The sequence below is a fragment of the Nyctibius grandis genome, chromosome 4, assembly GCF_013368605.1.
Source record: "Nyctibius grandis isolate bNycGra1 chromosome 4, bNycGra1.pri, whole genome shotgun sequence".
NCBI lineage: Eukaryota > Metazoa > Chordata > Aves > Nyctibiiformes > Nyctibiidae > Nyctibius > Nyctibius grandis.
This window is the reverse complement of record NC_090661.1, coordinates 72,186,511-72,210,819: the sequence shown is the minus strand read 5'-3', so window position 1 is coordinate 72,210,819 and position 24,309 is coordinate 72,186,511. Positions and strand designations below refer to the sequence as shown.

Sequence of the window (24,309 nt, the reverse complement as noted above, 5' to 3'; positions counted from 1 at the left end):
GTCAGACAAGTCAAATACTGAAGAAATGATGCAAGGAAATCTAGTCTTGGGGCATAAGATAATACTGTTTGTTTACATAAACGCAAGTCTCATGAAAGCCAAAACACAGCGAAGGATTTCAGCTTTGTTTAGACATAATTTTTTTTCTCTCCAGAAAATTTAGCCGTCTGCGTAAAGCACAGTCATTACACACCCCAATGCTCTCCAAAAAGAAGCTTTCAAGATGCTGACTTCACCGCCAGCCCCCTCCCCTTCCCAGGAGTAAGCACACATAGTTATTGATATACGTACTCTGATTGTATCTCAGCCTAGTGGTGCAATACCACACCAATGCAAACCCATGAAACACTTCCTGAAACTAGGCAGCTCATCCTTGCAGCTTAGGAAATACCAACATGTGACCCATGATACAGGTATGTATAAGCACAATGAAAAAATAGGGGAATACTGAAAAAAAAAAAAAGAAACAATCCACCCAAAAATCAAGAATACATTTGTTTGGGGGTCAGCTGGTGACATTGGCCTTCTGGGCCTTCATTTATCTGTCTACAGCTGATATACATCAGCATTAAGACTTTGAAAAGTTTCACTTTTTAGGTTATTCCTCCAACAAACCAACTATCGTTACATTACAGAAGTATATTATAGGGATCGGTATCGAGAAATCAAAAGTTTCCATGAAGCAGTTAAGTAACAGGTGCTTTCATCCTACCTTAGTAACATGAGTCTGTCTCTTTCTTTATCTTCTGTGTTGTTTTCCTGTGTAGAGAAAAGAACAAAATGCACAAGTCTGGATTTCAATTCAAGACCAGCTTGGTCCACTGTTCAGTTACACTGTTCTTGTCTATTTTCAGGAGGATAAATACTTCTTGTTCATTTAGGTGTTTGTGGTAGTCAAGATCACGCCCTATCACTTTCCTAGCTCACAGCCATGTGACGGAGCAGGAAGCTCATTAACACAATCATAACAGAAACAGCTGGAAAAAACATCATTTTATAAATGTTAAAATATGATTTTTAATGGCCACTGAATTAGTGGCACCTTTCTACATATGATAAAGCAGTAACTCAGTAGAAACACAAATAAAGGAACAGTGTACTAAAAAAATACCCAGACCATAAAGCATACCTGTGCACAGCACCTCTTTTGAAAGGAGATTAAAAAGAGAAAAACAAAAAAACAACAACAACAAAAAAAAAAAAAGGAAAAAAAAACAAGGGGAAAAAAAAAAAGCCTGTTTGGGCAATCAAAGGTGTTGGTATTTATTTTCTGTTTACTATTCTACAATGGTAATAAATCCAAACTAACAGAGACACCTCAGCTTGGATTAAGAAGAATATTTTCCCAAGCCCAAACTTTCTGACATTGCTGTAGCCTGAGCGCAGTCATCTCTCCTCCTCAAGAAAACCTGGCTCTGCAGCTTTTCACATTGATGTCATGCATTCCATATGTTAAGTTCCCTTCCTCTCAGGGTACCTGTAATTTTACATGGTTTAAGAGCTATGATAACCCTACAATTGGTAAACATTGTGGCAAACTAGAAGATATAAATGTAAACCAGTAAGAGCTCTTAGTTGACTACAGGAGGCATCTCTAAGAAACACCAAAGTAGCCAAGTGGGAAGAATTTTAAAACACTCTCAACCAAACCAGCTGGAACTTTTGCCATTTAAGACTGGACGAAGTTTCAGCTTTGAAAGACCTCAGCGGTACTATTTTAATTTATTCTAAGGATTACAGAGTTTCAAATCAGATCTTGTGTTATCTGGACCCCAGACAGTTAGTGTTGTAATTGGAAACTGAAAAAATTATTCTGGCTTTGCTACCCTTTTCACTTTTAATCCTTTCATCACTCATGCCTTTTCCTGCCTCAGTGCTATATCCTAATCTAGAAAATTAGGACATGACAAATATTCACCGTTTTGTAGTATAGACAGAAAAGTGTTACTGTAATTACTTCTGTCAGGTAGTTATCATGCAGTAACGAAACAACCATTCCATACCTAATCAGAGCTACCCAGGAAGAACTTGTCATGCAGAAAAAGTGATCAGGTAACCTTCTATTAACTCAAGCATCAAGCAACCTTACAATAATTACCATAAAAATTGAAAACTTCTGATTTAGGCTCCAAGTCAGGCAAACCCTTACGCATGTGCTTAACTTTAAGAACTTAAATATGCTAAGCACTTGCTAAGTAGGTTGGCAAGCACTGAACTGCCTTCTTAAATAAAGCAAGACCTAAATCTTACACACACACAGAGCAGTCAGTGCCTGCCAAGAGGAATTTCATGCATAGCACTGAACTACACAATTTCCACTCATTTACATTACTAATACTAGTAATGCTGAGGTGAAAAGAAAGGTGATGAGCGCAACTGCTCTTACATAGCTCTTTAGAATATGAGAACGCCAACCTGGAACCCAAGAAGAACAAGGATTTCTCCAGGGACCTTTGCAGTTACTTAGTGTAAGAAATCACTCTGATTAACAACTGTTTCAACAATTTAAAAATGCATCCTTTGCAGCCAAGGAGTTTGGAGTCGCAGAAAAGGAAAACAGGTCTGCAAAATAAATAACATTGTGTATCTGACAAAGGCACACAAACACATTGAATTTTTTTTTCCATTTTAAAGTTAGGCTTTGGCTCTAGATTTTTGGACTTCTTCCACTAATAGCTAAAGCATTGCGGGATGGTTCACAAAGCTATTGCATATTGCATTTGACCAAGCTGGTATTGGAGTGGAGGGTAAAATATGCCAAAGTAAAGCCATTTGTTTGAAATACCTTAGGCTATTTTAAGTAAAAAGCTGCAATACAAAAGGTTAATTTAAATCAGTACACTGAGGCAGTACTTAATAAAAATTTCACATTTTCTATAACCACAAGTTTTCTAATACAAGTGAAATTTCCAAGCTCCTTTGAAAATGCAAGTCACTAAATAAGTACTACAGGGTAATTTTTGATCTGAAGGTTGTATACTAATGGCTTTACCTACCCAAGTCCAATCACAAAGAAATAAATATTAAAAGGTGTCAAGAGTTTTAATTTTGGAGAGGTTAAAGGGAGTCAGCTGTAAATTAAAGGGTCTCTCTTCAGCAGTTCTGCATGTTTCCCACCATTTGCCCTGTGTAAAATTGTTCTTCATCCATGCACCTTTCCCCAGGAATCATCTCCCTTTTCTGACAACGCAGCAGAAGGCCAGCAGAGAAGATGCTTCTCCTTTGAATGTTGCCATTGAGAACACATTCCTCTAGAATCTACTAATACAAAAACCCCAAAAAGTCGCTCCGAACTTATCCTCTCCAGTGGCAGGAATATTTAAAGGCAGTACTTTTCAAAAATGCACACCCTTATAAACCATCGCCTTCCCCACGGTGTTTTGGACGTAACACCTTGAATTTGTTCTGCTAAACTTTGCTATGACAAATATTTTTCAAAATATATTTACTTTAAAAAAGTAATCATAAAAGCACTGTTGGGAGAGAAGATATAACGCAAGGTCTCAAAGAAAGGTTGCACACACCACTGAATACAGTATCTCAAAATTCACAGCAGAATGAGCTGCTGTGAATAAACCCATGTGATAATTTATTAAAACATAACTTTTGAGAGATCACCTGCTACAGGGAGAAAGCAAAATGGATGACTTATAGGTACAGTAAACTTGAGGCAATATCTGGTATTGCTTGGTTCAGCTACTTTCCAGCTATCTTGACACTTCCAAGAACAAGGAGTTAGAATTTGCATTGAAAATATAAACGAAGCTCAATAATATGTGTATTCTTTTACACATTTTTAAATATATGCATCTTCTCTAAGTATGTCATAGAGAAGAATCACTATAAACTTCAGTTTCCTTTTTCTTTTATTGAAATCATACTGTAATGCCCAGTAACACTATTATAGATGTTTAGTTTTAGTACTCTCTTTCAAAGCTATTTCATTAATATGTTTGATAATCATTTAATAATCTAAGGTCATATGACCTCAAGAATGTACTAAATAAATTAGCCATGGTAATAATATGTGCTTCATCAACAAGATTTTTTGAACTGAATTATTTTAGTATGAAAGAAAGTGAGGTATATCTTACAACTGTAACCTACATACTTTACTACTTAATTGCAATATTCTATCCACATTTTGATCAGGATGCAATATTAGTGAGCAATTTGCTATTGAGAATTCACCTTTTTAACAGCACCTAGGAGATTTTGAGCAGAGATATCCATGATTTTCTCCCTAAGGGATATAATTAATCTTGAAAAATAGAATTTTACAAAAATAAAAATATTAAAGAAAAATATTAGTATAAATATCTCTTGAAATGGAAGATATTTAAGTATTCACTATCATAATCTGTTAAGTCTTCAACTCTAATCTCAAAATTTATTAATGGATCTTCTGTACAGAATACTAGAAATTAGTAGGGGCAGAGATTTTAGGCTTTTACTGTATTTTCTCTCTCATTCTAAGGCCAGAACAGATAAGTCTAGCTTTTCTGGAATCATAATAGAATACCAATTTGCTGCAGCCTGAGTTTATCTCAGGTGCTAAAAATGTAATGGCAATTGTTATTTTTAATTAGGTGGAAGGTTTGTAAAAACACACACATGTCAAAATTTTAAAATGTTTATTCATTTAACAGAAACAGTCATTTTCAACTTTAAAAACCTCACTCAGAGAGTTGGTAAAAACCAGGCATCATCCACTGCATTATCAAATAACTCTTGAAACAGATCTAACTGCGAATTCAGCATTTCTCTACACTGATACATGTGAGCAGGGTGATACACGCTAAACCTCTAACAAAGGCTTTATAATTAACCTGATTAAATGTGTCTATAATAATTTCTCCAATTTTTTCTTGTTCTGTTTGCTGCATATTAAAACCTCAGTTTATATATATGTTACCTTACTACTCTGTCCTGGTTCCTTCCTCCCTGCCCAAACTCAGACCTGCAATATGAAACACTTCAATGCCACTTCATTATAGCACTCAGAAAGCTTCCTTTGAAGGTTTACTTTCCCCAATAAAATTATTGATTGTATCTTCCTAGCACCTCCAGCTCTTCATAGACTTGTAATGAGAAGCTTTCAAATGCCTGCTACACAATAGCTTTATATTAAAACCCATACAGGGAGGTAGTGTTTGTCCTGTTCAGTTACTGTTCAAGCTGGCCTAGAAGTCAGCTTACCACCTACCTCAAATTTCAAGTGACACATTGCCTCACAGGGAACAATTGTTTTGGCACACTGCATGCAAGATAAACAAATATTTTGAAGACACAGGAGTTCTAACACTTCCCTTTTAGTCTCTTTAAAAGTTCTTGCTAATATCTCACCTATAAACTTCAGAATTGATTTGTCTGATTGTGCTCATTAGCACAATGTAACTGACTTTTTGGGGGCAAGGAGCAGAAAGAGGATGCATTTCATTACTAGTCTGGTTTTTGTGAATCAGAAACATAGGCAACTGCAATAGTGTGGGGGCTGATTTGTGGGAAGCCCCTAACTAAATGAAACATTAAGCCTGTTAGCAATAATCTAGTGCGACCTAGTTTGGGAAAGAGGCATAGAAATGCTTTGGAAACAAACTCCATTATTTAAAAAAAAAAAATAAAAAAAATCGCACAGTATTTGAGAGGGGACATCACATACTGAAAAGAGCCTGGGATAGGAGCATGTTCCAACCCCACAGGTTTTGCAAGGCATTGCCATGTCTGTCAACTTTTCCACCTTTGAGAAACTCTTAAACTACTTCTGGAAAAAAAAAACAAGGAAAGTCCTCTCTGCTTTCCTTCATATGCCACAGTTAGTTACCAAAACGCCATGGGAGCCTGTCAGTGCTTTCCATGCAGGTGGGCGATGCTACCAAAGTTCCTTCTTTAAAGAAAAGCAGTTTTAACCTGATGTGTATTTTGAACACCACCTTCATCACTAGACTTCAACTGCATAGCTGCATTTACACCTCCCTTCCCACCTCGTATTTCCTTATACTATTTCCACAGTCAAACATCACATCCCACAGAGTTTGGGCAACGTGGTAGCTGTTGTGAGTGCACTGCCAGACCAGCAGCTTATAGAGCAAGTTGTCTCAGCAGGCTGAAAATCAGCGGGGATATTGATACCTCCCCAGCACGCTTGACCTGCTTGGTGGTGGAAAACAGGAGCAAAAAGGGAGCATGGCTAAAGTCAGTTCCCAAGAAGCATATAAATTCAAGTTTTGCTGTTACTCTTGTAAATTCTTTCTACAGCAATAGAGAGAAACTATTTCTTTTCCTGCAAAAATGAAAGACTACACCCATCTGCACAATGCCCTCTTGGAACACATACCATTGTTCAGCAGATAAGAGAAAATTAGAACTACATTCACAGCTATTTGTTACTATTTAAGTTAAATAACAAAGAGGGCAGAAGAGAGTGAGTCCCAGATGGTGGCATGTAGGGAAAACCATACTGCTACATTAAAGATGTGCTTTTAATTAACTTCTATCTGAATGACTATAATTAATGATTTTACCACAGGTGTTCTTAGAATAATTGCCTTCTATTTCCTTGCACAGTGCACATTCCCAGGAAATGGGAATCGAGACTATTTCTTAATTTAAATACTTTCTCAATTATTTTAGAATTTATTGCTTTTTAATTGTTTTATTATTGAGATTTTCTTTGTGCTTTTTTTTTGGCCCTTTTCAGATTCTTATAGGCTTTTCCAAGACCTCAGAAATGTCTTTCAGGTGGCCAGGTGCAGTTCTGAGCAGTTAACAAAATATGGGCTGCATTTTGTTATTTTTGGATCCAGGAAAACTAGTTCATACAAAGAGTTATAAATTTACTTTTGGACTTGGGAACAAATGGCTCACTTTTGTCACTGGTGCTGCATATATGGTACTAATTTCCTTCAGTTTTGTTCTGGAAATTGATATCTCCTTTACTGTTGCATTTGTATATACTTCTTAGCAAATGACCTTGTTGCCCATGAACTGTTGCAATGTGTACTGAATACAAAAGATTGAGTAGCTATCCTGATTTATTCGAGGACTACTTGTGCAGACCAATGCATTAAGTAGTAATTCCTTGGTTTCCTGTTAACATATCCGCTGATAATATAAAAAAATTTTGTGAACTGGCAATTAGAAAACATAGGCCAAGAGAAATAGGCTCCTGCTTCATCTGCACTGCAAAGATACATTAGATCTTATTTTCCTCATGAGTTTGAAATTCATAGTTCATAATTTTATTACAACAGAAAGAGAGGGCTGAAGATAGGATTTCATGAAGGAGAATAATAATGCACAAAGGAGAATGATTTAAGGCAGAGAAACCTGCCCTCTCTCGCATTAGTCCCTGCCAAATCTGCAGCAGTTTTTAGATTACATTCTGAAATTCTTCTTAACTATATCTTCCAGTCTAGGGAAAATAAACAATAACCCAAGAATAAACAGGAACATTCATCTTTTCCTTATGTTTATCTCTGATGATGTTATCTTTATACTGAAATAATATTCAGCCAGAGGCAGTCTTAAGAAACTGAAGAGACCTTTGAAGTAGCACCTCCTGAGACAGAGAGCATCAAATGGCATATATGCTGGTTTCAGTTTAACAGGCAGAAGCTAAGGGGCTAACATCACATTCACAGCACTATTAGTGTTAGCCCAGCTAAGAAGCCATCGAGGAAGACAGCTCCCCACTTCACTCCATCACTGTACATCAGAGAAGTGCTAGATAGATGGATGCATGAGGGTGCGGGCTCACTTGAATGTGACACAGCATTGGAGATATTGACCTTCCAGCCACAAGTTCTCACTTAATACACTCATTCAATATAAGCAGGCAAGAAAAATTTTAAAGGGCATTATAAAAGTTATGACATTGTAAATCTAATGCCATCTAATGCCTCCATTACAGCCTTCTCCAACAACCCCCCAAAAAGGTAGTCTATGTAGGACCATATACGACAATTCAGCTGCTCCTATGGCTATTTTAATAAAAACTTGATAGCAACTGATGCTAGAAATCCAATTATTGCTGAGTAAGTCACTTCAGTCACCTTATGCCTTTTGGGTTTGTCTTTTAATTTTAAGGAAATTGACAGATAAATAATTGAGAAAAAATACTTCCATTCTGTCAGTATTTGGAAGTAAATAAAGAAAAAAGAATTTTTCATAAGTCCCTATTTGGGACTCCAACTCTTTTCTTTCATTAGACCCCCTCCCCAAAATTGAGTATCTGGCTGTAACTAGACAAAAAGTAAGCCTTCTTTGAAATAAACTTCGGGATTTCTGTGTGTCAGCTTTCAAAGACAGGCAGAAATATTCAGTGTCTGTTTATTTAAACTCCTGTCCAGAATAAGACCTTATTACTGCTGGCTCTCACCAAGCAAGCCTTGAGCATAAGCAGCTTTTGCCAAGAAACACTGAGATTCTTCCTTGTAGAGTAATTCCCAAGCTCCTGAATGCCTTGTTCCCACAGTGCTTCATTAGCTGAAGAACTGAATAAAATTGGTTCTGTTTACGTAAGAACAGATATTAATAGAGTCCATGCTTATTTCCGTTACGTGCCATGCAAGGACATACAAAATGACCAATGTAGTTAACACATAGGTGAAACTCTTCTGCTAAGTGGCCACTCAGGTTAGTAAGGTTAAGATAGAAAATAGAAATTTCACTGGGGATTGATTCTGGAGGCGCGAGTGGGGGATGAAGAGATGGAAATCACATTGAAAGTAATTACTAGGTCTGTATTTAAAGAATTTTAAAAGTTTAGCCCCACAGAGCCTACATTCCACACAGGTTTTATCAGTGTTATCTTTCATCTTGCTTAGTGTGTGCTAGAGGAAAACTGTATTTAGTGCACTAAACAAAAAAAGTGATACAGAACTCAAAAGCAGATCTGTTGAACGGCCTTTCCCTACCTGTGCACTCCATTCTCAGTACTTCTCCTTATTTCAATGGGGATATTTGCCTGAGATATGTATGAACCATTCCAGCAGTACCTTTATTTATCCAAACTCTCTTTATAGTCATTTCACTCCACCTTTTCTTTGCTTATACTGAGGAACAAGGGAAGGAGAAGAAATCAAAGCTTAAAGTCAATTACAAGGTTTAATCTTTCCACTGTCCACTAAGTAACCTGACTCAAATTCCTCTCCCTGACTTCTGCCAGCAGCTTGCATGGCTTATCTTCCCTGCTCCCAGAAACAGCAAGGCTTCCAACACAAACATCCCAGAGTAGCATTACATCTGGTCCAAGAGACAAGAGGGAGAGCACAAAGGCTGTAAAGGAGAAGCATCCCTACTTTTTGCCCACTGCTGGGTAGTGTACAAGAGCTGGTTATGAGTCAGTTTTCTCTCACAGGATGCAGAAATAGGTACCCGAAAACAGGTTTTAGGCAAGGTCTGAGAAGCAAAGTGCAATGGTAAGTGCCTCTCTGCAACTAAGTGCTGCATTCCCTAACCAGAACTGCATGAGCTAAAGTGGCCCCAGAGATACCCTAAACATCCAGCTACTTATACTATAAAGATGCCATGTGCCTATAGAACAGCCTACCATCAATATGCCATCAACTATAGGAACAGCCTAAAAATACTGTGAACTACAGAAATCACAAGAAATTATGGCTTGTGAAAGAAAGCTTTTGCAATACATTCTACAGTAGAGTAAAACAACCTGCTATTGGCACACCTCAGACTTTTAATGAGTCTTTTCTCTTTACTAAGATTGCTAGCAACTGTATGTAACCAGTGTCAAGCCCCCCACATGCTCACACCTTGGGCTGTCCAGCTGATAGGCAAGGTCTTTGTTCTGAATGCCTACGGAGACACTGAAAGCAGTACTTTCCGTAAATGAAGTGCTGTCACTGCCTGGAAAACAGCTCATGCAGATAAACAACTTGGAGACATGGCAACTATCTGGCTTCTCAAGAATGACAAGAAGCCAGCAAACAATACTTATTTTATATTCAAATCCAAATGAATCTCATCTCAAAGTAAGTGTTTTTAGAACGTTTGAGAAAGGTCTCCAGCACACATGGATTTTTAGAATATATGTTGACATTCTGTAGGGCAATCCAGGAAACGTAACTTGAGCCAGAGCTGGCAGGGAAATCCAGCTCTCTGTAACATGTAAACCCACAGAGCAGCTAAAAAGGAAAGCTGAGACGTTGTGGAAGAGATTTAAGTTCTGAGACATGAAGTGCATTGCATTGTGGCAAGAAGTGTAGTAAAGGTAGCTAAAGAAAAACGATATGATTTTTATAGAGGATCATCAATACATAATTCAAGCAATGCAGCACATATGGAGAATGACAAAAAGGAGAAAAAAATTGTGGACCACATGAAAAACATTAGCACAAAAGGTCAGATTTTAAAGGATATTTGAAAAGTTTAAAAGTTGTGATAGGTGTGTACAAGCTGTCTTCAGATGCTCAGTATCTAAAAGCATGACTCAACGTACATAAACATTTTAAATTGGTGAAATTCTCACTTTACCCTGTTTCTCAGCATCAGTCTGACTTCGGCCATTCACCAGTTGTGGGGTGTGTCTAATGTTTCTAACAATGATAGAAATACGTCTTTGCGCCAGCATTAACACAAGTACAGAAACATCTCAGGTCCAAGAGCAACAGCGCACGGAGGGTGTCTGTCCTGTTCCCCACCTCTTACCCACTAGGCACAACCAGAGCAGAGCTGAGACAGAGGGCTTTACAGGAGATGGAAAAACATACACTGCTTGCTCTCTACCTTCTGTTGTGATATATTTTCTCTCCTCTTTTTGTTCAAGAAGAGAACAGTGGGGATTGCTTTTTTTACTATAAAGTTCTGACCTTACATCCACTGAACACAGAGGAAAGTGATGTTAACCATCGGTTCCCGATGTTCATCCCCACTGAAAGCAGAACGGCATCGATAAGAATAGTGTATTTGCACTGACAGCATCACCATGCTGAGAACCGAGTGGGAAAGCAAATCTCAGAGATTTGATTGTACTAGTTGAATGAGACATGTTCTTAGTCCAGTTTTACTGAGAAATTCCACCAAGGATATAATAAATATTTCCCAGAAAAGCCTTATCAAACCTTGCATACAGCCATATTCAGTTTCTACTTTGATGAATTGATATTTCCCACCTAAAACCAGGCCTGGCTGAAAAACTGCCTGTCTTTGACCCACACTGATCGCTTGATGTCATGTGGTAAAGAGCACTTTGTCAGCACAAGCTTACCAGAGCTACAGAGATAGCAGGTATGCACTTCCATGTCTGCCTTCACAGAGGTGAAGGAGAAGTCTCAGAAAAACTTCAGCAGAGCAAAGGTAGTTCACAAATAATTTGACTTCTCTAAGGAAAAAAAAAGCGTCCTTAAGACTAATGACTCTTGCAGCTACTCTGATGGCATCAAAGGCTGGAAAACATCAAATATAGCTGCAGTAAACAGAGGGAATCCATCCCTGTGGTATCACTACATGTTACAGAAGGGTTCAACCAGCTGGTGAAGGAAAATTTTAAAAGGAATATGGAAACATAATATTTAAAAATGTATACATCATATTGAACCACTAATTCAACTCATTCTGCAATGTGCTCGTGTCTGCCAGTGCTGCGGTTAATAGAGAGTGTATGAAACTCAGAATGCAATTAAGTCTTGGAGGAAGCACAGTTGGAGGCTGTGGCAGTTTCTATAGCAACCTGAAAGGCTCAAGACTAGTAACAGGAGATTAACTTAAAGGCAAGATAAGTGCATAAATATAGCTCTCATTTACCATTTTCTCTGCTTCCAAACGGGCAATGTATTTTCAATTTAAACAATACAGAAATGCAGTCAAATGTCATACTTGTTATTAACTAGGGCAAAAATAACCTTTAAAGACATCCTGTTAAAAAAATTCTGACAATTTCAGAATCGGGGAATCATGCAAACTTCACTAATTAATTCAATCAAAATGGAAAGCACTGAGCTTGAATGCCGCCAGAAAATTAGAACGAGGCTTCAAGATAGGGAACATGACAGTCATAATAAGTGTTTGCTGATGTCAACGCACTGTACGCTTATGAACAGATCCTCTTGACATATTTTTCTGGATTACGCTTCAGATCAGGTTTTAAGTCTTCAAAACAGCAAAGGCAAGATACAGAAGAATTTTTGTAAGCACTACAGACTTTTTTTTTCCTTTTTTTTTTTTTTAAATACTCTCTTCAGTAAGAAAGACAATATTGAAGAAACCTCATCCAATATTTTTCCTAGCACTCAAGAGCTTTTATTCAAAGGTTCAGTTGAGACTGCAGTCACCCTTTTGAACTCCTGTCCACCTTACATACAAATAAAAAACAGTACATGAAAGAGATTCCCTGGCCACATCCCTAGTGCAGGCGGTTGCTCTGAACTTGTTTTACTTCATCATTTAAAACAATTGATACATGCATAAGACATTCAGGAACATGTATGTATCCAGGAAACAAACATGTAGTGACAACACTACCTCAGGTATGGAAAGCAGTTACATTAGCTAAATAGCTAGTCCGAACTAATTTACCCTATCCAGCCTGCTGAGTAATGTAGAGCTAGCACTAGCACCTCTGCACAGCACTGGCTTGTCCTGCACAGTATCCGTTAGCATCAGACTAATGAAAGAAAATTAGCACTAGCCCTACTTCACTACTGATTGGTGAATTAACCAAATGCATGGTTAATTCACAACGTGTTCCAAGGATTACCATGGAATACCTGCCTCAGATAACACAAAACTCTTGGGCTGACCCAGTCGTGCCTTCAAACCCTCGTGTGATTTTTACTTGCACGGTGAGCTTTTCCACTTTCAAGAAAAAATGTTGGTAGAGAGGGGGAAAGGGGAAAAGAGAAAAGGGAATACCTAAAGATCTTGTAGCAGTTTCCAGAATTAATATTTTGTTCTGAGTAGAAAAGCTGCAATAGGATATGAGGACACCACTCTCAACTTCTTCATTGAAGTTATTTGTAAGTTGATACCAATGAATTAAAATTTATTCTTCTGTTTTCCACTACCAATTTCTTTCTCCCTTTCAACTAATTGAAAAGCCACAATTGAAGACCATGCAGGGACAGCAGCAGCCCTTCTTCTCTGAAGTTAATTTTGGTTAAAAAAAGAAATCCCACGCTATATAAAAAATTCAAAGAAGGGAACATTACATATTGTAGAATCTATTAAGTAGCAAGAAGTTGAAGAGATCCGTCATTCCCCTCAGTATTCTTAGGAGCTGACCTGTCCTTTAATTGAAGTTACCAAAACCCACTTTGAAGAGTTTCTTTTCCTTTTTAGAGTGGCTGTGGCAGTGCCAAGCTCCTCAAGAGACACAGCTTAATAAGAATATAAAAAACGCTGCCCTCCTGTCCTGCACGTAAAAGGTTTTTATATTTTCTCTTTTGTTTTGATTCAATATGAACTTCTCTCCTTTAAAGAAATAAAGTAGGCTTCACTGGAGGAAAATGCAGCAACCACATTTAGAAATATGTATCTTGGGTATTAGCAAAGGGTTTAAAAATAGAAATCAGAGCAAAGCTTTGCAAAGTTAGTTGTTTGTTTGTTTCAAATCATGGTTTAGGAGATCCCTAAGCACACTTTTCAGAAACAGCACATCTGTGAATTTTAAGCATACAAATTAATTCATCTCCTCCCTGTTTTGCTATAGACTTTAGAAACAAACAGACCTCAAAGAATGACAATTACATGGATCTGGATTTGCTACAGACATTAGAAACAACTGGACTTTATGAGGAATGACGTTTATGTGGATCTGGATTTAGAGTTCATCTGCTCTCTCTGGTCAGAAAGCACAATGACCTTGTTACCATGTACTTTGTTACAGGGGATAAGGACCATTGGAAAAGAAGTTAACACTGTTTGCTGCTGCTAATAACTAACTCATGCTCCGGGCAGATCCAGAAGGAGGTTTTAGTTTAGTTGACAAGTTTGGTTGCAACTAGAAAACTGCTAGAAGCGTCTTTATTCTACAACTTGCAAGAAGAAAAGACTGGTTTCTTTGTAACACACAAATTTACTAACGGCAGGTGAAAAGAAAGGCATGCACGGCTCACTGATTATATAGAATACAGCAGCTTGCTGGTCTGTCAACAGCAGTTTTCACAAGTTGCTTGAGCTTCTAACATGAATCGTGCTTAGTGGCTGCAAAGGGTAATTAAATAGATACAGCTCTTTACTGTTCCACAGTCCATTTAATATTAACTTTGAACACAGCTTATTTTCCTCTTCTCCCACCCCCCACCCCAACCAGCATTTTGGTTAAGCATGGAAAGCATTACAGACTATAAATGATTAGCAAAATAGCTAGGAATTTGGTTAGACTAAACATTAAGGACATGAAAGCAAGAGTTGGAAGAAAAGTAAAGTAGCAGATCAGATATTTAATCAAGGAAATATTCTGTTCATCCATCATTCCTTGCAATTAAGCCGTAGACTGCTTGCTATACTTTCCTAGTGAAAATATGCAAAAGACAAACATTTTTAGAAGTATTTTATGGTTTTGAGTTAGTGTGCTGCATGTATCCAAATTCAGCTCACTGTTTATTATTGCTGCATGGCCCTCTTGTATTGACCAATGAAAAAGATCACGAAGATCAAAGCTATCCATGTAATTCCCAAAGAGCTTGAAAATAAAATTGGAAGGTAAAGAACTAAAATAATATCAGATAAAGACTTCTAAATCATAATTTCTTCACTTGATCTCCACCACAACTCTATGAAAATACTAAAGCCACCATGTAGACACTCTAGTAAATCAAAAAGTTTCTTTTTTATTGTTTTTTTTTAAGTAATATATTTTTTTTCTTCCAATGTGGTCCCATTCATCATAATGTTTTGGGTAGGGGGAAAAATAATATAAATAAAACATGCAAAAATCCTAAAGCTAGAGAGCTTAGGATCCATAAAAACTCCCTATGTCATCTCCTGTCTTCACCCACATAGTTATCTTGCTTAGCTTTACCATTCCCCTGCCTGCAGGGTTTACACAGCCTTTCCCTGACTCAGCACCCAGGCCCCTCTCCTGCCTATGCCAGGCAGAGATCCCAGCAGCCTCGGCTTGGCAAACCTCTGCATCTTTCCCCACCCCGTGAGCAAGATGGAGGGGAGGTCGGTTTTAACCTGTGGATTTGGCTCCCCCCGCTGCCCAGCTCTCCATGCACAGATGCTGGCATGAGGAGTCTCCTGAAATAATCGAAAGCTGAGCTCCTACGGCTGCTCTTGCACGCAGCCCAGTGACACCAGCAGCTCCCAGGCAAAGTTCCAGCTGCATACTGGAAGCAATGCTGGATCAAATAGCAGCAGCGCCTCAAGTATTTCCTTGTCCTAACAGCTTCCACAAAAAAATCAGTCCTTATCAGTATCCTTTAACACGACCATCTCCAGGCACAGCTGCCTACCCCACCACTTGGCAGAACAGCCTAAGGCCCACACCATTATTTCTTTACAGCCAGAATCCTTGTATGCGCATCTGCGGTCCTCTGGGAACAGGGCAACGTGTAATTAAAACAGATGGTCAGTGAAAATTCAAAGGTCAGAATTAAGGTTGTTGACAGAACCTCAGCTTCAAGCATCCATCTAAATTACCAGCCACACAAGCTAGCCAACCTGTGTGTGCAAAGCCAGACTGCGGTAATGTTTGTTTAAATTGAAAATGGTCTTTGAACTGACTAGAAATGCATTTGGGAAAAAAAAGTACACACGGAGGCGTTGTGTTTATTTGCTCTTACTAAAACTTTCTCAAGTATCACATTGTTTTTCCCATAATATCCTTACAGGTTTTTTCTGCTTATTCCTTCCCATTTTTTCCACAAATCTCTCTTTCCTTTTTTTTTTTTTTTTGTTTTCCTAAGGAAAGAAAAAAAGATTTATCAGTAAATCAGGACAACTTGGACTAAACTTTTGTAACTGTGAACCCTGGGGAACAGGTGTAGCACACAACTTTGCCATGCATTTCCTTTTCATGGTTTTGACTCAATTGCATTTGTATTTTCATTGCAGGCATATTTCATCCCTTTCCTTTTTCATAGCAAAATAAAAAGGTAACCTGTATTTAGTTTGATAGTTCTGGAAACTATTTAGCAGAAACGCTGACTCATGAACATGCATTTCCGTTTTTACTTGAGGCAAAGATCTTACATACTGCAGACTCTGCTCTACAGCAAAACCCCAAATAAACTGGGAGAAAGTGAAACTGCATTAGGCTATAACATGCTAATATGCTTTCAAGGTTCAGCCAAGCCTTTCTGCATGCAACTCCAGTCAGTGCTAGCCCTATTCTTCTCTCCATTCATGCTGTTTAAGTACTTAGGCATGTTTGCATCTTTGCTAGAATAGGTGAAATAAACTAATTAGAGAGGAACAAAGCAGTCTAGGAATTGCCGGCGGGGGGGAGGGGGGGGCAGCTTTAAGGGAATCTACATTCAGAATATGCGTATTAAATTCACTGTTGCACAGCTCTGCAGCTAACTACAATCAAATGAACAACAATTAACTACAGTTAAATGAAAAATGGGATTTTCTTATTTTTATTTTTTTCTGACAGTGGGATTTTTTTTTCAGGTTTGTATTTTACTCTACATTTCTTGCCTGCTTTTCTGAAAACATTTCCCACTCCCATCCCTAACCTTGCATGAAATGAAAAGCCACTAAGTGTTTAAAATAATGTCCTTTTTTCCCCTATTACAGCCAATGAAAAGTAAAAAGGCTGAAATATTTTGATGCTTACATATCACAAGCCTTTCAGTAAAAATACTTTTAATTTCACAAGGGATGATTTTCCTATCAAAGACTTCACTTCTGACATTTTTTCAAAAAGCCCTGATCACCAGCAAACAAATCAAATTGCTCATGTACACCAAAGAAAAGGAATACCAAAGTGGTAAGAGATTTTATTGGTAGTCATGCTGAGGTAAGGAAGGTGACATGAGAATAAAATGAAAAAGGCTGAGATTTCATAATGGTTTGGAGGTGAATTCATACCCTTCCTTCATGCCTCTCTGATACCAGTAATTATCTGAGGAAGGAACGGGCTGATGTTCTGATACGTTACAAAAATAGAAATGTAACACCTAATTTTAAGATACGCACTCAGAACATATTAAAGGGTTATGTTCAAAGCAAACAGCAGCTCTGGAGTGAGGGAGAACAATGCTGACACCAAGCGGAAGAAAACTCTGCTGGCTCCATCCTCTATTGCAACCTTGAGATGCTTGAAAATCTCAGAGCCGCAAGTCTTACGTTTAGGTGTTGTGGTAAATTTTTTAAACATCAGAGGAAGACCACACAGGTCCTCTGAAAGCAGAAATCTGTATTATCCTAATGTGTACACTAGCTGATTAATTATAACCCTCTTCCTTGCAGTGTAGCTGACCCTAGTAAGCAAAGCAACTGGCTGCTGCTCTGAACACATCAGGTATTACTCTCCTTCACAAATTGCAGATAAAACTCCTTAATCTGTAATCTACATAAGTTCTGTGCATAAATTCTGTGAGCCTGGCTCTGGTAGGAGCTTTTGAGATGCCCTGTTCACAGCAAAACTGAACATGGGCATTCACAGACTGAGAAGTAACAGAGACGAGGCTCCACTGAGTTGGTTTCTGTACAGCATACTGCCCTCAAAACATATTTTCCAAGCCAGGAAAGGGCTGTATCAATGACCAGTTTTAGAAAAACTTTACCGTCTCACACACTGTATATCATTATTGAATGACAGACAGTGATCAGTGTAACCAGCTAGTGTGATTGCCTGAGCTCTGTTCTTGTATTATTGATTGCATTAAAGAATCACAGGATTTCAGTTTGACCAGCTTCCCTCTTCTGTGCTCAAGCTGCTTGTTACAGTAAAGCACATCTGATGGTGTGCTTCATGTCACACATAACACACCTTCTCCTGCCAATATTTTCTCCTAGTGCAGCATTCCCTAGACAAAAAAATTAAATTATAAAGATCGACATATTGGGTGGAGGGGGAAGACAGAAAAGTGGATAGTGGCTAAATCCACTAAGTCATAGAAAGGGGTTGAAGTGTGACAGCAGCATCCCAGAGCACTTGTACAGCAAGTCAAGAGAAACCCCCAGCAATGCTGGAGCAAACATTAAATCAGTGACATTCCCTCCACACCCTGCAGTTCACTAATAATGGACACCAGGCATGCTTGCCGTTTCCAAGTTACAGATCTCCAGTACAAAGGACAGTCTGCTGCAGATCACAGGGACAGCACAGAAATAGCACCTCACTCTCTGCATGCCCTATTGCCTCCACCCATAGGCAGAAAGGCTCAGGAACTGGAGACCTAGGAGTAACGAGTACTCCAGTCCCATCCACTTTGGTTGTTTTAAGCCACACTTGCCCAGGCTACAGTAGTTTTTATCAAACCCCTATGACTGCAGTTTGTAAAATATTCTGCACTGTTTATCCAGAAGAAAAAAAATACATCCTTACAATCTACTGGCCACAATTTTTGTGGAGATCCAGGTCCTACTTTGTTCCTCAATGTATGGCATTTTTTATCCAGTCTTTTGGTTTGGGTAGGATTCAAATACAAATTTAAAACTTGGTGTTTAATGAGTCCATGTTTTGCCAAATTTACAAAGGTTAGGGAAAATAGTTTTTCTGTGGAATGGGAAAAAATATGAAGACGACTTTCTATAATGTAACAGCAATCCCTACAGAAATATTGACAAATCTCCTGGCAGTTCACATGGTACCCACAGGATTTTCTATGTTTACATCTAAACCCAACTAAAACTTATCATTGCTAAGCAAAGAACTTAAATGATAGAAAGTAATCAAGACCTGTACCAGTTTAAATTTAGCAAAAATTGTTAAGGACCGCAAATAGGAATTGGAAATACGTTCCCCTATCCAAGAAAAATTATTTTGACAAGACAATTTAGTCTACCCTGGAAATTTCAGTTTACTAGATCATGAGATAATGTCTGCTTGTTTGTTTTTTCATTTGTTCTGAAAGATTTCAGCTAATTCCACAAGCGTTGTCTGGGGATTAGCAAAGCAAAACATCAGTTAAATTATTGCTGTCCTCCAAATTGAGGATAGTTCATTTGGGAGACTGCAATTCTTTTTTATGGCAACTTCAGATGAGAAAGAGGCACCACATTTTTTTCACAGAACAGGGTTAATGCTGAAACGCCTATTTCCTCTTCGAAAAACGCTAAAAACCCGAGACTGACAAAACTCTCCAGACCACAAAAGCTTTCCCAACAAAACCATAATTTGAGTAGATAAAGTCTACATGAAATATTTAGTTGCACTGTTCCAACCAACTCCAAACCACACTGCAGTTTCAGACATTCACTCTGAAGTGTCTGTGGTCAACCTACAGGTCCAGGATACTGTCCCAGCTCCAATTCCTCAGCCCCCTGGATCTCTGCAATCCCTTTATAATGGGGTTCCATGATTGTAGGGAGTAGCTACATGGGATCCAATCACTAGACAGTCCCTACAGCCTTGCTGATATATAGTGAAGCATGCATAAAAAACCAAAGGAAGATAAGACAAGAAATGAGACTAATTTCCTCAGGGTGCAGGCTTTTCTGTGTAGGATGGAGATACATGCAGTGGCTTTTATGCACCCACAAAATCAGGCTTCTGTTTGTTTGCAAGACGAAGGTAGCGTGCATAATTCAGGAAGGATTTCTCTATGACTTCTGTACAAAAAGGAGATATGGAAAAAACACTCTTGGACTAGATGCAAAAAAAAAAATCCGTAGTCAACTCTTATCTAGAACGTAAGATTCAGAAATGGTGAGGGCAAACAGCATAACAAATTGCTATTAGCAAGGTTTGGTTCATAATTTAATTACATTATAGTAGTTGAGCTAATCTTGTACACCTCCAACTGAATTAGTGATATGTTAGTGACAGGTTAAATACAGTTATCCAGAGAGGCCTCAGGTTGAAACAAACACCAAAGGGTCTAACCTCTTTTTAAAGAATGATTTAAGCCAAACAGGAGAATCAGTTTAGTACCAGTGTAGTTTGTGAGCTAGGACAGAAGGTTATAGGACAGCTTTAAATGTTAATGGACTCTCAGGGGGAAAAATTAAAAAAATAAAAATAAAAAACCCAACCTGGCAGGATTTTACAGCATTCCAACTCTATTTTAAAGAAAAATGTACAACATACAATGGCCAGGAAAAAGGACAAGCTAAAATACATAGTAGCTTGGATATATCTTCTAAACCACTATCTTTAGATGGAATAAGTGGCTGTGAGTAGTCTACTTATCCAGCCTAGGGTAATAGTTCTGAACTATTAGTATAGTGCCTTTCAAAAACTTGCAAATTCTTCTCTCAGTCTGTCAGTCTGAATCAGCCTGCAGACATAGAGTAAGTGGGATGACTCCTGACACTTCAAAATACTAAGACCTCTGCTCAGGAACAATCAGTCTTGCCCATCTCGCCCTACAAACACCACAACTGAAGGTTAAGCCTATGTCAGCTGTATGGCATGCCTGCCAGATTATAGTATGGCTTTTATTTGTTAAAGCTCAATTAATTAGGGTAACATATAATGTTGAAGTGGAAAAAAAAAGGCACCCCAACAACAACAAAAATCACAGGAATTAAGTAGTCCAAATGCAAGTATCTGCAACTGCTTTAAGTTATTTGATGAGAAACAGCCAACAAAAGCAAGTTTCATTTCCAGGAAGCAACAAGGGATCCTAGCCAGGTTTGCCATTTCACTTTTTGCTTGCTTTGCTGGAACTAGAACATACAGTTTTAATATGTTTAGTTTGTAAACCTAACTTTGATGTTTCCAGCTTAGTGGACTTTGAGTAATTGTTATATTATGAAAGATGAAGGGTACCTATCCAATGTGCTGGGTTTCCTGCCAGAAATTACAAAAACAAGGTCAACCACAGAATACTGAATTCCCTTCTCACCCACAGATGGGATTTCTTTCATAAGCTTACCTCAGAGCAGGAGAGTGCCTCACGGCTATGCCTTGTCTGAGGTTTTATTAAAGAACTTGAAAGGATCTTTTCAGCAGAATTCTTTCCCACATCACCACAATCCCAGACAGACTGTGACATTTTACAGAATTACAGGGAGTGAAGTTGCTTCTAAAACAAAAGCACTGCAATAGAAAGCCAGGTTTCCTGGCTTCTCTAATACCTTTCCAATTTCCTTTTGCCGCTGATGCTTCTTCTAGTTTTGCGAGCAGAAGCAGATAGCATGGGATAGCTAATGTTTTGATCTTGCATGTTCATTTGAGTACAGGTTGCAGCAATTCTCAAAGATGGTACTGAGATGGGACATCTACACAGAGTAAGGGGAGCTGGAGGCATGGGCTCCAACACTGTCATTGTGTGAAACAATCCTAGTTTTAGGTTTGGGGCCATGTCCTGTGACATAGCAGGAATATTTCAGAAACATCCTTGTATCAGTGTGTTCTGTTCTCTGTACCTATGACTGTACAGGATTTATTTTAAAAGAGAAGTTCCAAGGAGCATTACAATCTCAATATTCAGTGCGGGATATATAATACGCTCTAAATACTGAACTCAACTTTGTATTAGAAGTCTGGTGGTTTTCCTTAACAGAGATACTTGGAGAAAGAAGCCAGGAAATTAAGGAGTCAACCATGAGCAGCATGATGTACAATTACACGCAGTGCAAATCTCTTTCATAATCTTTCACCTGATCTGGCACACCGCTATCAATCTAGTCATGAACTGCAAGGATGTATAGTAACTGCATGTTGCAGTATTAAACTGCAGGTTTTGCTACATTTCCTTCATCTCTTTTTCTAAAAATCAGTTTCAAGTTAAGCAGCAATGATACAACACATCATAAACTGGAAACAAGACTTACATTGACCCTCTCCCTAAACCAGCATTTGTCTGTCATGTTTCTTCCACCAGGAGGTTTTTGACAAAAAAAAAAAAAAAGGCAAAAAAGGAATCAAGGTACTAACTGTTTTAGAAAAGAATATGCCCAAGGAGAGGCTGAAACATACACAGTGAGTTCTGGAAAGGTGAGAGGGGTTTCACCCTGCTGGTTTTGCTTTCCTGGATCGCCAATATATAGCCAAACACACACACAAAATAAAAAGTGCTCCATTTGAGGAAAAATCCAGTGGCTTTGATCTAACAAATCTTGGCATTAAGATATTTAAAGTGGAACAACTTCGGGTTTTATTTTGGACCTTTTACTTTACACTTGCATTTTTTTCAAAACCAGAATTTTAAACACTCATGTTTCCCCTCTAGCTTAGTCATATGATGAATATTTACATTGAATATTTGCATTGCTGGTGTGATGGAGGCACTTGACCCCTTAACCAAACTAGTCTGGTATAGGCTCCAAAGGAGGTAAAGGCCTAAGCTGTAGCCAGACCAAGAACTCCTCTAGTTCCAATCTGTTTCTTGAAAACCAGCAAAGGAGCAGAGTGACATAGTGAGCATCGATGCATATGAGCTTGGAACACTGATCGTGCGATTAACACGTGAATAGCGCATGGCTTTTCCAGGACTCATTTATCAAGGAACAAAGAAAGTTGTGGGTACAAGGAGCCTCATGCATACCTTTCCCATCACCTGTAATTTGACTACGAGCCAACCACTTTATTCCATAGATATGACAGCCTAAGTGAGTTCTTTGAGCTCTCCCTGCTAGGCAGCATGGCTGCATGGCGGTGATCTCCCCTTGAGCTAGGATGCCCCTCAAGGTTGCTCCTCAAGGCAGAGAGACCTTTTATCAACAGCAGATCTGCAGTACATGACCGATATCATGCATAACCTTGTAGTAAGATAACTTTGATTTTGTCTTGGTAACTTCGGTTTGTGCCTTGGTAGTTCCGAATCACTGTTCAACTGATTGTGCCATACAGTAACAGAGTGAACCTCACCATCCAACTTTGTTAAGCCGCACTTTTACAATATCATATTAAAACCACTTTTGCTAATACCTTTGACAGTGGCTCTTTAAGTGATCTAAATAACGGATTCATGACAAATTGGTGTAGTGGGCAGGATCCTAAATCAGGATTCACAACAGTTGGCAACAAGCTATAGTCATTAATTACACTATGTATAAGCAAATATATTTCAACTTGTAGGTTCCAACCTAATGAAGCACTTTTGATTACTTGCTGAATCAATTAATGTAACTTTCTTACCTGAAGGCCATCTGCTTGTCTCTGTGAGAAACAAGGGTTCAGGTCAACAAAAAGCATCTCATGGTGTTGAAGCAAATACAGCAGGAGGCCATTGTAAAGCCTTTGTTCTTCACAAGCCAAGGGACTGACAGGGATCCTAAGGGAAGAGGAGATGGATTAAGTTCAGGAGCTCTCAGCTCAGAGGCTAAAGATGAGTCACACAAGGAGCCCCCCAGTATGCAAGATAATTCAGCAAAGCAGCCAGTTGTGCAACTGGATAAAATGGAGTTCCAGCCTCATTTCCAGCAAGCAGTGGTTGGGACAGGGACCAACTTAATTTGGTGGGTTCACGACACTGTGAGCCTCACGGTGGCGGAGCCCCAGTTTGCTGCAATGGTTCAACAACACAATGAATCTTTGAGGCAGCACAACAAAATAGCTAGAACCTGACAGTAACTCAGACATGCGGTTCATAAAATAAAAGGTGAAAAGGACAAAGAAAAGGCCCAGAAATCTGCCATCAGTCACTGGCACTGGGGCTGGGAGACAGTTGTTTTATTGTTCTAGCTTGGTTTATGAAGGTGAACTTTGATGGTTAGAATGCCTTATTACCAGAACAGCCTAGGAAAAAAGAAAAAACCATAGGTAAGAAACTATTTCAGCGTAATAGTTTATAATTTCACAGACTTCAGGAACATCATGCAGTGGAACTACCGTATGCTCCCATTAATGGGTTGTGTTTTGATTGGGTTTTTTCCCTTTCTTTCTCTTGCTTTTTTTTTTTTTTTAGTAACTATTAGTTGAACTTGTACTAGCCACACAAGTAGACTAAGGTGAAATCATTTAATTAAGGTCAGGGGATTCTTTATATGGGATTCTAATCTCATTCCCTGAAGGAACTGCATATTCCCCCTGTGAACTATTTAAAAGCTCGGAGGACATTTACATAAATGCTGTCACCTTAATCCAGCTCCTCCAGCCATGCTGCACCAAGTCAGTTCCACCCAGCACAATATTAGTACTTAAACAAGAAATTCATAAACTCTGGAGGCTAATGTGGAGACATACACACACCGGTCTTCTGTTTGACAAATCAGTACATTCGTTATTCATTTGTGATTTTAAAGTACAAATATACACACTGAATTCAGTCCAATTGCTTTCATTCA

General features: G+C 38.5%; 1 protein-coding gene across 1 annotated transcript in view; it reads right to left on the bottom strand.

Moving 5' to 3' along the window:
- The window catches only part of LOC137661796 (protein FAM13A-like), a 55,028-nt gene that overhangs the window by 21,760 nt on the left and 8,959 nt on the right, over window positions 1-24,309 (bottom strand). The window contains exons 5-6 of the mRNA XM_068397417.1: window positions 23,162-23,297; window positions 713-759 (exon numbers count right to left, since the gene is read on the bottom strand). Coding sequence (XP_068253518.1) covers window positions 713-759; window positions 23,162-23,297 — 183 coding nt within the window. The remainder of the gene's footprint in view (window positions 1-712; window positions 760-23,161; window positions 23,298-24,309) is intronic.